The sequence below is a fragment of the Eschrichtius robustus genome, chromosome X, assembly GCF_028021215.1.
Source record: "Eschrichtius robustus isolate mEscRob2 chromosome X, mEscRob2.pri, whole genome shotgun sequence".
In the NCBI taxonomy this organism is placed as follows: Eukaryota; Metazoa; Chordata; class Mammalia; order Artiodactyla; family Eschrichtiidae; genus Eschrichtius; species Eschrichtius robustus.
In genome coordinates this window covers 100,055,706-100,071,790 of record NC_090845.1, presented here as the reverse complement: position 1 = coordinate 100,071,790, position 16,085 = coordinate 100,055,706, and the positions used below count along the sequence as shown (strand labels likewise).

Sequence of the window (16,085 nt, the reverse complement as noted above, 5' to 3'; positions counted from 1 at the left end):
TTATCTTGCCTATCTAAGGCTAGAGTAGTGTCTCTCAAATTCCCTGATTATTGGAGTATATTAGACGAAAAAAACAGATGCTAATATGGTTCTCTCTGCATTCTACCTCAACCACCTCCCAACATCCTGACTCCATGAGTTCCTAGAATTTGTATCTCATCTTTGTATAGGAATTCAGTCTTCTCTCTACCCCCTTGAGCTGTTTACCTTCTTAAAACAGCTTTATTCCTTCTTGCCCTACCCTAAGGCTTGCCTCTATCAGCCTCTCCCCTACCACACTAATATCTGGGGCTTCTTACCACTGATCCCAAGTCACAAGTAAGCCTTTTTCTGGAGTATTAGCTCTCAGAACTTGACTTTTGGCAACTCTTGCATCAAATCAAAACTTCATGTATCTGAAAATTCCATTACATTTCATCTAGCCATAGTCAGTTTTCAAGGTGTTAGTGGTTGTTATTATTCTTTCTATATCCCTGCTTCTCTGTCTCCTCCTCCAACCTTTCAGGAGCCTAGAATTCCATCAGATGATTCTCTAAAATGGAAGACTTGAGAAACCCCAAAGACAGACTTACCTCACTCTTTTTTTTAATTAAGACTTTAATAAAACAGTTTAAGGTTCACAGCAAAATTGAGGGGAAAGTACAGAGATTTCCCATATGTCCCCTGCCCCCACATATGCACAATCTCCCGCATTATCGACATCCCCCACCAGAATGGTACAACTGATGAAGCTACACTGACACCTCATAATCACTCAAAGTCCATAGTTTACACTATGGCTCATTCTGGGTGTTGCACATTCTATAGGTTTGGGCAAATGTATAATGACATGCATCCATCATTACAGTATTTATCATACAGAGTATTTTCAGTGCTCTAACAATCCTCTGTGCTCTGCCTATTCATTCCTCCCTACACACCTCCAACCACTGATCCTTTCACTCTCTCCATAGTTTTTCCTTTTCCAGAATGTCATATGGTTGGAGTTGTACAGTATGTAGTCTTTTGGGAATGGCTTCTTTCACTTAGTAATATGCATTTAAGGTTCCCCCCGTGTCTTTTCATGGCTTGAGAGCTCATTTCAGCACTGAACAATATTCCATTGTCTGGATGTACCACTGTTTATGTATCCACTTACCTAATGAAGGACATCTTGGTTGCTTCCAAGTTTTGGCAATGATGGATAAAGTTGCTGTAAACATCTGTGTGCAGGTTTTTGTGTGGGCATAAGTTTTCAACTCATTTGGGTAAATGCCAAGTAGCATGATTGCTGGATCGTATGGTATGAATATGTTTAGTTTTGTAAGAAACAGTCAAACTCTCTTCCAAAATGGGCGCACTCTCTTTTTATGCCTTCCCCCTCTTCCTCCAAGGAGGACTCTTTTCTTTAGATTACTTCTCTGGCATTTATGGCTTCTGAGCTAGAACTATGACCATGCCTCCTGCAGAGAAGTATTCTCTGTTGGACTCATTCTTACTCTAATTCCCAACTCTGACACGCACACCAATGTTGGACCCCACAAAAAGCATTGGCTTGTGGCTAACCCTTCCCACTAATGAACCACTGACAGCTGGCCAGACACCAAGTCCCTGAAGAACATAGGACTGGGGCTCTAGGGAAGGGGTCAGTTTAAGTAGCAGGCAGTGATAATTTGTCCTCTAAACAGCAGAGATATAATAACGTAACTTAATGCTAAATCAAAGGAAATAGAGTCAAACTCCAAGCCAATTTGATTTGCAACTTGGAATAAAAGCAACGTGTCTTGATTTAAATGTCAGGCCCACTGCTGAGTGATGATTTAATAACTTTTGTGAGGGATCTTGTCACAGCAAATTCAACACTGGAATAGAATGACTCACAGATAGGGTGTTAGAAATGATACAGAAGAGCACAAAAAGGAGCAGGCTTATCTCAGGGCTTATCCAAAAGCTTTGCATAAAGCTAATCTGCAGTTAGGACCTTTTCTCTCCCCCTATCCTGCCACGCAATCTTTCTCTTCACAGATACCTATGCACGTATGTAGACACAGTCCCCAGGTGTGATGTCAGCTCACTGAAGTATTTTCTGGGGACACAGGTCCTTGAACAATTCTAGCATGGAATTGCATTCAGTGCATTCTATCGAAAAGGCAAGGCAGCAGTGAGCCTGGCTATTTCTGAAGAGGATCTCAAAAACTCATCTGGTCCTATTGCTCTATCTTTACACAGGTACTTAATTATTTTCTCTCATTTTAAGGGCAAGAGAGCTGAGATCCAGTAGGGTTAAGAGATTTCTTCAAAGAAAGAAATGTCATATATCTCTTGACTCCCAGGGAATTTGTAGTTCCTTCTCAATACCTTGTGAGATCTCTCTCCTTGACCTTCTCCAGCTTCCCTGGCCTAGCACTCTAGAATGCTCAAGGCTGACCAGGCCCCGCTTTCAGCCAGCTTCCCTGGTCAGTAAGGAAACATGCACAGCTGTTCTTGAGGGAGAAGGACCCATTCTGCTCTGGTAATCTTTCAGTCACCAAGATTCGTTTTGGAGGTAATTCAAAGTATACACATGTGGTGTTTGCCTAAATGATGGTTGATAAACCTTGAAAATATTAACATTTTTGGCCAGATCATTTTTTGTTGTGGGAGGCTGCTTTGTGTATTGTTGGATGTGTCAACAGCATCCCTGGCCTCTGGTTAACTGGTCCCTGCCTGTAGCATAAAACTGCCTCCAATCCCTTTTACACAGAGCTTTTAGGTTAATCTTCCCAAACTGTACCTCCAACTCAGTGGTTCTTAATGGAAAGCAATCCACTCCCCACCCCGACCCCACACCTCCACCCCCAGGGACATCTGTTTGGAAATGTCTGTCAATATTTTTGGTTTCCACAGTTCAGTGGTGGAGGGATAATTTGCAGACATCTAGTAGGTGGAGGTCAGGGTGTTACAATGCACAAAACAACACTCCCCACCCACCCCCCATTACAACAAAGAATTTTTTGGCCTAAAATGTCAATAGTGCCAAGGTTGAGAAGCCTTGCTGTATCACATCATTCTCTGATCAGAAACTTCCCATTGTTCTCCACTCCTTGTGGGAAAGATGACAGATTTCATGGTCCTTCCTGGTCTAGATTCAGCTTACTATTTGCCATCTACAGCTTCTTTTCTGAAACATGTGATCTGCTTTCTCGCTTATATAACTTTGCTCACACCAACCTCTCCCCCTGCACAGAATGCCCACGTCCCACTATTAAAGTCTGGTTGAAATGCTATTTCCTCTATAAAGCCCTATCTGAGCCTGAATCCTCCAAGCTACAAATAATTCTTTCCCTGGATGTTACTGGACTATATTACTCATATGTCGCTTAAAGCATTTATCACATTCATAGTAGAATGGAAAATTTGAATTAAAAGGTGCCTTTAGAAATCTCTCCAGTAAAATTCCCTTCACTTTAAGAAAAGGAAATTGAGACCAAGAAAGGTGAAGTGATTAGTTGAAGGTATCATACTGTCTCATAAAACTTGGACCATAGTAATTTGTATCCTTGACTCCACTCTCCTGGCATGGTTGAAACGGATGACCATGGACTTAGTCTTGGCATTCAAATCTCAACTCTGACATTTTTAAGTTGGTAAAGTAATTTACCTTTCTGAGATTCGGTTTCCTCAGCTCTGAATGGAAATAATCATGGCTGTTGTGAGAATCAAATGAGACGGTGTATTCCAAATGTATGGCACATAGTAGGTACTTGATAAATATTTGTCAGATGAATAGAAGGATCAACTATACTTCAAGGAATAGAATTTAGGGATTGGTGATGGTCCATGAGACTTCACTAAAAGGTGATTGGAGGTAAAGTGTGGTAGTTCATTGCCACTACTCCCTACATTTGCCTCCTTCCACAGAAAACACGAGTTCCTCTGTAGGCCATCAGACCAGTGTCCAAGCTTTCTGTGGAGTACGTGAGTAATGGCAGCAGCTCTCAACTTGGAAATGTAGTTCTTAAAAGCTTTGCTTTTTTTTCCCTTTTGCAATGCTAGTCATGTAACGTCTCTGCTCCCTCAAGCAGATAACAGGTAGGGTTGTAGGGAGAGGACTGGATAGAAGATATATTTCCTCTATTTCTCATTGGTTTCCTGTGTGGCAGCAGCCTTGGGCTTAGATGCTGTTCAGTGGCCTAATAGGCATCTCTGTGAGAGGAAACTCTGCACTTGGGGTGGCAAAGGGGGCACTTTGGTGTTGGTTCCTAGCCCAGTGACACCTGGTTCTGACTTGACTTCAGTAAGGTTTATTAAGGCCTTTCTAGCTAGCTCTTCACTCTGGAGCTGCCCACTGTGTCAGCTTTCTTCCTGCTTAGGGCTTTGGAGTAATGGCACGCTATGCATTTATTCCTTTCATTTACAGAAACAAGTCTTTCCCTGGTCCCGGGGTGCATGTACCTAATAGAAAAAGCCCTGCTACTCCAGTGGGGGGATGAACTGACAGGCAACTGAAGAAACAGAATGAGGTTTCTGATGCCTCTCTAGACTAGATTGGGAGCATGCCAGAGAGGAGGAAGCTTCCCAACAGTGGGCCCACCCCAAGAGCTGGCTCCTGTCTACTCTGCTATGTGAGCACAGGAGAATTTTGTTGGAGGGGTAGGAGAGAAGCTCAGGTGAGTCTATTGCAAATGGATTTAGGAGCTCCCTCTTTAGAGCTTACAGGTTAAGTGTCCTGTAAGAGGAAAATGGCTTTTGGGAGTATGAGGAAAACAGTAGAGGGCAGAGAACCAGATTGAAAGTAAAGATACTTGGTCTGGATCCCTGCCTCTAACCTCTGCTTCTGAGAGGGTTCCTAGGGCTTTTGACTGAGCCTCACGTTCTTGTCTGTGAAGTGGGTGCAATACAGCCTGTAGCCTTCCTTCCAAGGATGGTAAAAGTTGAAGGTTTGCCCATCTCTAGCATTTTCACTCTGTGAAACACAAAGCATTATATAAAACCTCCTACTTTTACTGAGTGAGTGAGTCAGTGTCTAAAAGGAGGTATGACAAGGTTGGAGGGGGGATCCAGATCTATTGGCTGCTTGCTTCAACATCTTATTTTTCAGTTTACTCTTCCCAGAGTTCCACTATTATTATACACGTGGAGGTTACTTTGTAGATAGTTGGATTCCTTTCTTTAAGAAGACTTCTCTTTCAGATTTACCCCCTCTCTCTGAAGGTTTCATTGTTTCAGTAGCTACTGTTGTTGCTCTCACCATGAGTTTGGGTGGGGCTATGGGACTTCAGGAAATCATATGACTGCCTAAGTCTATTGGTAAAGTACCATCTCCTCTGAAGAACTAAGATTTGACACTTGCCATGGGAGAGCATAAGGAATTCATTAATTCATTCAAGTACAGAAGGAAAGGTACACTGTACTAATGAGGGCTTTTGATGGACTTTGACTTAGGGTTGTCAGGCAAGGCTTCACTAAGGAATTAATGATCGAGTTGAGCTCTGAAGAATGGTTGAACATTCACTAGGCAAAGAGAGTGGTGGGAAGTGTATGTGTACATGTGTACATGCACTAAGCATTTTAGGCAAAGGAAACAGAATGTGCATAGGCCTTATAGCACGTTCCAGAAACAAATAGCATAGCTGATTTTGTAATTTTAATTCAAAATTTAAGTCATAAGTTTGGGTGTTAAGGGTTAAAAATGCAAGTGTATCCATCTTTGAAGTATTGTTAGGCTAAATCATACTGAGCACCCAGTGTTGACAGAGCATGGGAGCATTATCAAGAAAGAAACAAATACATTCACTCTGTTGAGCCAACAATCTGGAAGGGGGTAAAGAGTAGGTGAAAAGTACAAGATATAAAAATCTTCCTTCCAACATTTTGCCTAACAAGTACACCTACATAAAGGGTATATAGATGAATTCCTGGAGGGCTACTTGGTTGAGGTGACTCGAGCCCATTGGGGTTAGTCAGGGAAGACTTCCTGGAGGTGCTGAGTCCTGAAGAGTATTCTGAGGAAGATATGAATTGGTGAATAAGAGGAAAGAAGCTGTTTATGGCAGGAGAGAGAGCATGAGTGATGACTTGGTGGTAGAAAGATTATTCCTGAGGTAGGAAATTTGGGATAAATTAGCCTGGCCCTAATGGAAAAGCAAAGCAGCCTGACTTGGGGGCATCTTAGACTCTTTATATAACATGGCAACCAGACATTTAAAAGAAGGAAAATTAAAGTTCACTGGGAACCATGTGAAGAGAAATAATTGGTTACTGAAAAGTAAATTGTCGTGAGGGGAGATCAATCAAGATGGTGGAGTGAGAGGACATGAGGCTCACCTCCCCCCATACAAACATCAAAAATGCATCCATATGTGGAAAAATTCTCACCGAAAATCATCTGGAAACTGGCAGAAGGACTCGTGCACAACCAAGTCTGTACGAAAGATACACATGTAATTGGGTAGGAAGGGAAGAAAAGTAATCGGGTCAGGACCTACGTCCCTGGGAAGGGACTCAGAGGAAAATGGAGAATGCAAAGATGGAGACCCAACTTGAGGATTGACCGGTGAGAGCCACAGATTGTGTGCCCCAGTCCCGGGGTCCTATGCATAGGAGACAAGCCACCTTGGCTGGTTGGAAAACCAAAGGGACTAACAGGAGGGCTAGTGGGAAGCCTGGACTCTGCTCTTGAGGAGCATGTGCTTGTGTATGCACGCTTGCTTGCCCCCTAAGCAGGGCAGAGAGAGGTCTGCTCTGGTGGCTGCTGAGTTTCCCACAACTGCCCCGCTGCTTCCCAGCCCAAGCCAAGAAAACACTCCAGCCCCACTCGCTCCACATCATAGTGCAGCACTGGATCTGGGGCAGCCACAACCGAGGAGAAGACTCGACCATGGGATACAGAGGTGATCAGGTCTCAGGGCAGAACCTCGGTGGAACAGCAGTGGCTATCATTGGCGCTTACTCAAGCAGTGCATCAGAAGCAGCCTAGACCTCTGATGGTGGCCATTCCACTATAGCTCACCCCCCAGTATACGCTGAGAGTTCACATGGGCCCTGCCTGCCTTGTGGTGTGGCTCCACAACAGGGTATGGGTGGCAGCTATGAGGGACAAAGGGGACTTGCACCTGAGGCTGTGTCTGAGCAGAGAGAGGAAACAATTGCAGGCACCTGTAGAGGCAGCGCATCGGAGACAGCTTGGATCTCTGTCTGTGGCTGACTTGAGCAGAGAGCCTGCACAGGGCCCCTTTGCTTCAGCACTCCCCATCTCTGGGGCAAGGGTCCTAGTTTGGGGAGAGGGGAAAACACACACATAAAGGCAACAGAGCCAGCTTGGGCTCAAACTTCAGGGCTTCTGCTCCAGCAACATGGGATCAGACCCCACCCTTGATAGGGTGGTGACAGCCACTGAGCAGAGCAGAAGTCCCACCTCACGCCGGCTCCAGCTCTAGCCCCTCCATCTCCAGCCCAAACACATGGAGATGAAGCAACACGCTACTAAAAAACAATGGGTTAGGACTTCCCTGGTGGTCCAGTGGTTAAGACACTGAACTCCCAATGGAGGGCGCACAGGTTCGATCCGTGGTCAGGGAACTAAGATCCCGCATGCCACACAGCTCAGGAAAAAAAAAAAAAAGAAAAAAAATGGGTCAATGAAGAAATCAAAGAGTAAATCAGAAAATACCTTGAGACAAATGAAAATGGAAACCCAACACTCCCAAATCTATGAGATGCAGCAAAAGCAGTTCTAAGAGGGAAGTTTATAGCAACAAAGGCCTTCCTCAAGAAAAAAGAAAAATCTCAATTAAACAACCTAACCTACCACCTAAAGGAAATAGAAAAAGAACAAACAAACAAAAAAAGCCCAAAGTCAGCAGAGGAAGGAAATAATAAAGATCAGAGAAGAAGTAATTAAATAAAGATTAAAAAATAGAAAAGATCAATGAAACCAATATCTATTTTTTGAAAAGATAAACAAAACTGATAAAATGTGTTCACCAAGAAGAAAAGAGAGAAGGCCCAGGTAAACAAAATAAGAAATGAAAGAGGAGAAATAACAACTGATACCACAGAGATACAAAAAATAATGAGAATATTATGAATAGTTATATGCCAACAAATTAGCCTAGAAGAAAGAAAATTTCTAGAAACATACAACCTGCCAAGACTGAATCAAGAAAAAACAGATAATTTGAACAGACTGATCACTAGTAGTCAAATTGAATTTGTAATTTAAAAACTTCCTGCAAACAAAAGTCCAGGACTTGTTGGCTTCACATGGGAATTCTACTGTATCAAACATATAAAGAAAAGATGATACCTATCCTTCTCAAACTATTCAAAAAATTGAAGAGGAGGGAACACTCTCAGATTCGTTCTATGAGGCCACCATTACCCTGATACCAAAAGCAAACAAAGATACTAAAAAAAAGAAAATTACAGGCCAATATCTTTGATGAACATAGGTGCAAAAATCCTCAACAAAATATCAGCAAACCAAATTCAACAATATATAAAAAGTATCATACACCGTGATCAAGTGCGATTTATTCCAGGGATGCAAGAACGCTTCAATATTTGCAAATCAATCAATGTGATACATGAATTAATAAAAGAAAGGATAAATACCACATGATCATCTCAAAAGATGCAGCAAAAACATTTGACAAAATTCAATATCCATTCATGATAAAAATTCTCATCAAAGTGGGCATAGAGTGAACGTATCTCAGTATAATAAAGATCATTTACAGCAAACTCACAACTAACATCATACTCAACAGTGAAAAGCTGAAATCCTTTCCTTTAAATTCAGGAACAAGCCAAGGATGCCCACTCTTGTCGCTTCTATTTAACATAGTATTGGAAGTCCTAGCCACAGCAATCGGACAAGAAAAAGAAATTAAAAGCATCCAAATTGGAACAAAGAAGTAAAAGTGTCACTACTTACAGATGACATGATACAACGTAGAGATAACCCTAAAGTCTCCACCAGAAAACGATTAGAACTAATAAGTGAATTCTATAAAGTTGTAGGATATGAGATTAATATACAGAAATCTGTTGCTTTTCTATACATTGTTAATGAACTATCAGAAAAAGAAAGTAAAAAAAATCAGTTTTAAAATTGCATTAAAAAGAATAAAATACTTAGGAATAGACTTAAGCAAAGAGGTAAAAGACCTATACTCTGAAAGCTATAAAACATTGATGAAGGAAATTGAAGATGAAACAAAGAAATGGAAACCTATTTCATGCTCTTGAATTAGAAGAATTAATATTGCTAAAATGGCCATACCACAGAAAGAAAGAAATCTACAGATTTAATGCAATCCCTATTAAAATACCCATGATATTTTTCACTGAGCTAGAACACATAATCCTAAAATTCATATGGAACTACAAAAGACTCCAAATTGCCAAAGCAATCTTGAGAAAAAAGAACAAACCTGGAGGTATAACCCTCCCAGATTTCAGACTATACTATAAAGCTACAATAATCAAACAGCATGGTACTGGCACAAAAACAGACACATAGATCAATGGAAGAGAATAGAGGGCCCAGAAATAAACCCACACACTTATGGTCAATTAATTCATGACAAAGGAGGCAAGAATATACAACAGTCTCTTTAATAAGTGGTGCTGGGCTCTATTTACAATAACCAGGACATGGAAGCAACCTAAGTGTCCATCAACAGATGAATGGATAAAGAAGATGTGGCACATATATACAATGGAATATTACTCAGCCATAAAAGGAAACGAAATTGAGTTATTTGTAGTGAGGTGGTTGGACCTAGAGTCTGTCATACAGAGTGAAGTAAGTCGGAAAGAGAAAAACAAATACAGTATGCTAACACATATATATGGAATCTAAGGGAAAAAAAAAGTCATGAAGAACCTAGGGGCAAGACGGGAATAAAGACACAGACCTACTAGAGAATGGACTTGAGGATACGGGGAGGGGGAAGGGTAAGCTGGGACAAAGTGAGAGAGTGGCATGGACATATATACAGTACCATATGTAAATAGATAGCTAGTGGGAAGCAGCCGCATAGGACAGGGAGATCAGCTCGGTGCTTTGTGACCACCTAGAGGGGTGGGATAGGGAGGGTGGGAGGGAGGGAGACGCAAGAGGGAAGAGATATGGGGATATATGTATATGTATAACTGATTCACTTTGTTTTGAAGCAGAAACTAACACACCATTGTAAAGCAATTATACTCCAATAAAGATGTTAAAAAAAAAAAAAAAAAGAACTAATCTACCCAGTAACTTATAGCAAATGTCTTGTGATCCTGTTTTGAGAATAAAGAGATGTAAACTGTTAAAAAAAAAAAAAACTGGTGCTGGGAAAACTGGACTGCTACATGTAAAACAATAAGATTTCCTCATACCATATACAAAAATAAACTCAAAATGGATTAAAGATCTAAATGTAAGACCTGAAACCATAAAATTCCTAGGAGAGAACATAGGCAGAACACTCTTTGACATAAATTGTAGCAATGTCTTTTTTGTATCTGTCTCCCAAGGCAAAAGAAATAAAAGCAAAAATAAGCAAATGGGACCTAATTAAACTTAAAAGCTTTTGCACAGCAAAGGAAACTATCAACAAAATAAAAAGACACCCTATGAAATGGAGGAAAATATTTGCAAATGATATGACCTACAAGTGGTTAATATCCAAAATATACAAATAGCTCATATAACTTAATATCGTAAAAAGAAACGACCCAGTCAAAATTGTACAGAAGATCTGAATAGACATTTTCCCAAAGAAGACATACAGATGGCCAACAGGCACATGAAAATATACTCAATATTGCTAATTATCAGAGAAATTCAAGTCAAACAAACAATGAGACATCACCTCACACCTGTCAGAATGGCTATCATCAAAAAGTCTACAAATAACAAATGTTGGTGAGGATATAGAGAAAAGGGAACACTTGTACTCTGTTGGTGGGAATATAAATTGCTTTAGACATTATGGAAAACAGTTTGGAGAGTCCTCAAAAAACTACTATATGACCCAGCAATTCCACTCCTGGGTATATATCAGGAAAAAACAAAAACACTAGTTCAAAAAGATACGTGCACCCCAATGTTCATAGCAGCACTATTTACAATAGACAACATATGGAAGAAACCCAAATGTCCATCAACAGATAAATGGATTAAGAAGATGTGGTATATATATACATACATACATACATACACGTACAGTGGAATATTACTCCATCATAAAAAAGAATGAAATTCTGCCATTTGCAGATACATGGATGGACCTAGAGAATATTATGCTTAGTGGTTTGTCAGACAGAGAAAGACACATACTGTATGGTATCACTTATATGTGGAATCTAAAAAATTAATAGAAATGAACGTACATGGCAAAACAGAAACAGACTCACAGATATGGAATACCAACTTTGTTACCAGTGGGGAGAGGAAAGGGGGGAGAAACAAGACAGGGGTATGGGATTAAGAGCTACACACTACTGTGTATAAAATAGAGAAGCAACAAGGATATATTCTATAGCACAGGGGATTATAGCCATTATCTTATAATACCTTTTAATGCAGTATACTCTGTAAAAATACTGAGTCACTATGTTGTACACCTGAAACTAATATAATCTTGTAAATCAACTATACTTTAATAAAAGAAGTAAATTGTCATGAAGATCAGTCTTGACATCCCCACCTGACTGACTATAGGCAGGACTCACTTTCTGCAAGACAGTGAGGTAGGTGAAAGTCACTGCCCACCTTTTTTCCCTCAGAATTCCTCTGCAATTTTGTATCACTGGACATCTACTCCAATTTCTGGAGTCCTATTTGCTTAAGCACTTGATTTTAGCGGTTATTTATTATTCTGATCCCTTGTAATATAATAGCTCTCTTTCTTTGGGCATTGACCTTTCCTGACGGATCTCTGAAAAAACTCAAACACTTCAAAGGAAAGAATCTACCTCTGGTAGAATGAATGATAAGTTGTGGGGTGGATATTTTTGAGCAGGTGACTTTTCCCATTATCCTTCAAACTGAAACTACCCCTTAGAAGCTTGGCCTTGATTCCAATGCATATTTCCTCCCTGGATGTTGAAAAATTAGGTTAGGATAGAGACACGTGGTCCGGAGCAAGGGATTTGATTTTGCCTGCAAATTTCCTGATGATACAGGATATAGTTCTTTGAAAACAGTCCATGAACTGTAATATATCAGTGTGGTTAAAACTGTGGAGCTTCAGAGTCAAGATGAGCCAGGGTTTATATCCCGACTCTACCACTTTGTGTGTGATTTTTCACAATTAACTTAACCTGTGCCTTGGTTGCCTCATCTTGTATAAAACAGGGATAATAAGAGTAGCTAACTCATAGAGTTACTGTAATGATCAATGAAATATATGTCTAAAGAGCTTAGCATAGTTCTTGACACTTGATCAAGTCGTTCTTGTCATCATGTCATTAGCATCACCACCACTGCCACCACCAACACCACCCCCAGGTTCCTACTGTAACAGAATAAAATTTTATAACCTCTTGCTAAAGCCAATACCAGCCATCAGCAAGGGAGGAAAGAGTAAGCCCAGTCGCATTCACTGTTTCCTACTCTCACTTTAACCCTAACATCTCAAAGAGAATGTATGAGAAGACACTCTAACCCTCACGTCTCTGTCCCTGTTTCCACAGGTACCTGTCGGCTTGGCTGGGCGTATTACTGTGCTGGAGGTGGCGCAGCTGCAACCATGTTGATCTGCACCTGGCTCTCTTGCTTTGCTGGAAGACACCCCAAGCCTGTCATGTTGGTGGAGAGCATCATGAGGAACACCAATTCTTATGCCATGGAGCTTGACCACTGCCTCAAACCTTGAGCTTTAGCAGAAGATTGGAGAGGGTGGGAAAGAGGAGGGAAGGGAGCCTTGAAAAGAGGTACTAAGACTAGGCCAGTTCCTACCCACTTGCCAGTAGTGTAACCCAGTGTTTGCATGCTTTTTAACTCCCCAGTCATTCATTTTTGGTTTCCCTTAAACCAGTGGGTCAGTGGCTATTTACAAAATTCATCAAGAACAATAATTCTCAGACTTCCCTGGCGGTCCAGTGGTTAAGACTTCGTGCTTCCAATGCAGGGGGCGCAGGTTCGATGCCTGGTCGGGGAACTAAGATCCTACGGTGTGGCCAAAAAAAAGAACAATAATTCTCTCAAATGTTTACCTAGCTGGTGAGTGCCCACTAGCCCCCGACTCCCAAAGTGCTCCTTCGTACAAAATAATAAGAAAGATCCTCAGTTGAAAGGTAACTGCACAGTCAAGCAGCTCTTCAGAGTTCTACAGCTCCTATCACTTACCCCAAAGCTTAAAGTTTGGGTAAAAACACTTGTGCATGAAGGGGCCATGAGATGGACAGGGATGGCTCCTACCTCTCCATTCCTTTGGTCATCCCTGATACTTATTGCCATCTCCAAACATCTATGGAGTGCCACTGCCCCAATTTTTGTGACTTTCTCAGGACTATACCTTGACTTGTCCTCTTTTTTCCTGTTTTTCTTCCTTGCCGGTTGTGAGCAAGCTTATGGGGAGGGTGAGTCCCAATGAGGAAAACACTAATCAAGGATGCTTGCATATAGTCTAAGACCCCTTCCTCATTATGCTTTAGAGTATTCATAAAAGTTCATTTTGTGTTCTGGCTGGGTGACTGGCATCAAAATAGTGGCAAGTATTCCCTAGTCCCTTATAGATACAGAAATGGTGTTCATCAAATGTTCTGAGCAGAGACTAGCATTTGTTGTGTGCTCAATAAACACAAATTCAGAATGATGATGACAAGGATGTTTCTGCTGGTTCCTTATTGAAATTCCTATTAGAGTTCATTTTTATTGACAAGGAAATCCACAGTGGCCTTTTGCCCCTATAGTCATTCCTAGCATGATACACATTTCTCCACTTGTTTCAAAGACTACTCATCAAGTGCTTTCCCTTCCATCTGGGGTGAATTAGACATAAAAGAACAGAGTCCTGATGTCACCTAAGGCTGATGTATTTTTAGGCTTGGCCTCCATCCCCTCTGTGCTCAAGGCTGATGGATGGTGTAGAAGAACTTGGTGTCTCTCAGGGACAGAATTTGTCTCCCCCACTCCTCCCTAATTAATTCAGACTAGCTCTATTGTTCCATAACTATAGCTTTAGGGACTAGGGAGGGCCTATGACTCAAAAGGCCAGCTCATCTCTTTCTATTCTTAATCACTCCAGAGTGGTTTCAGTACAGCCCGGTATAGCCCTACCTGGAAGGAGAGAAACGGCAAAAAATGTTCTCATTAGTTATATGCCATCCCAAGAAGGGTCAGGGTCCGTATATCGGCCTTATGCAGGTAAGTGAATTCAAGCATACACTCCATTCATGAGCTCATTCATTCATTTAATCACTCATTCAGGACACACTTTTTGAATATCCTACTGTATGCCACATTCTATGCTAAGTACTGGGGGAAAAAAAGATACAGTTTCTCACCCTAAAAGTGATAGGGTATTGACAGACATGTAGATAAATAATTGCCAAACAGTGTGTTAAATGCTACCAGGTGAAGGGCTGGGGGCTAAAGGATCACATAGAGGGGCTATTAAGCCAACTTGGGGTGAAGGGGTTCATGGGAAAGATTTCTAGAAAAGATGATGCCTAAGATGAGTCTGAGAGATGAATAGGGGGAGTTAGTCAGCAAAGGCTAAGTGTGTACCATACAAGGGAACGTGGAAAGCAGGGCATGGAGACATGAGAAAACATGGCCCCATCACAAGAATGATGAACAGAGGTGTGAAAGGGGAGGAGGCAGAAGCTGAAGCTGAAAAGGGAAATACCAATGGGATCTTCTACACTAGGATAAGGAGTTTGGATTTTATCCTAAAGGAGGGCCATTGAAAGGGAAGTGATGTGAACGTATTTGTGTTTTTCAAATATCAGTTTGACTAATGTGAGGAGAATGGAAGAAAATAGGGAGGGACTATAGATATTTCAATAATCTAAGTGTAAGAAAATCAAGTCCTGAACTAAGATAGTGACTGCGGAGCTGGAGCAAATGGATGAATTTGAAAGAAGATATTTAGAATATTTTGTTACATACCAGAATTAAAATATCTTATTAATAATTTTATACTGAGTAAGTGTTGAAATGATAATATTTTGGGTATACTGGGTTAAATAGAGCATATTAAAATTTCAAAAAGATATCTAGGAAGTAGATCCCATGGCACTTGATGTCTAATGGATATGGTAGGTGAGGACAAGTAAAAATTTTGCTATGATCACTCTGAGATGTGGGCTATCACCGAGACAGGGAATACCATAGGAATAACAGATAGTAAGGAACTGATGATCGGATTCATGTCAAGTATTATCTTCCCCATGGAACTGGATTGAGTGTTTAAGGTAAAGCAAGTTGAACATAGCTCACTGGGAGGAAAGCAATGTAATTAGGTTTGCAGCATCCCCTCTCCCCAAGACAGATGACTAAGAACAGGTAAAACAAAAATGGAACTGGCTCAAACTTCATTTTTATTGTGTAGGCACAATAATGCAACCGTAATTTAGGAGAGCTCGATGTAGGGAGAATATGTCAGGTGTTTGAGGAAATGCTGATCAGTCTCTTTCGAAAAGGCAGTCGGATCAGGTGATCTTTCTTCTCAGGCTAGGGAACCTTCTGGAATTCTGCGGGATAGGATTTGTGAAAGTGATATAAGTGTTTAAGTCAGGGTATTGGCAGGAAAGAGATGGTACACTCAAGGAGTTTACCTAGCTGAGCTTAATGAAGGGGCTATTTATGGTGGTGTGGGTAAAATTCAGGGAATATACAGCGATGGTGAGGCATACAGAGGCGATGCATGGTGGGGAGCTGTTATCACCCCAAAGACTGAAGGGACAAGGGGAAGTAACTGTGTTATTGGAACCCAGCAAGAACTGTAGCCATGCAAGAGGGGCTGCCTGATAGGAGCTGTGTCTTTAGGTAGCACAGTGTGAACTCCGCCCAAATGTAACACAGCTAGGAGGCAGACAGGGGCACAAAATTTTATCTCCCTCTCTTCCCGCTCTCTGATCTCCTCCCAATGCCCACCATTAGCCAGACCCAGCCAGATGCCAGC

The 16,085-nt window shown here is 41.2% G+C and overlaps 1 protein-coding gene across 1 annotated transcript in view; it reads left to right on the top strand.

Annotated features, from left to right (window-relative positions):
* Positions 1-12,830, top strand: part of LHFPL1 (LHFPL tetraspan subfamily member 1) — a 40,823-nt gene extending 27,993 nt beyond the window's left edge. Inside the window, exon 3 of the mRNA XM_068534012.1 lies at positions 12,649-12,830. Within this exon, the coding sequence (XP_068390113.1) occupies positions 12,649-12,830 (182 nt within the window). The remainder of the gene's footprint in view (positions 1-12,648) is intronic.
* Positions 12,831-16,085: the final 3,255 nt, after the last annotated feature.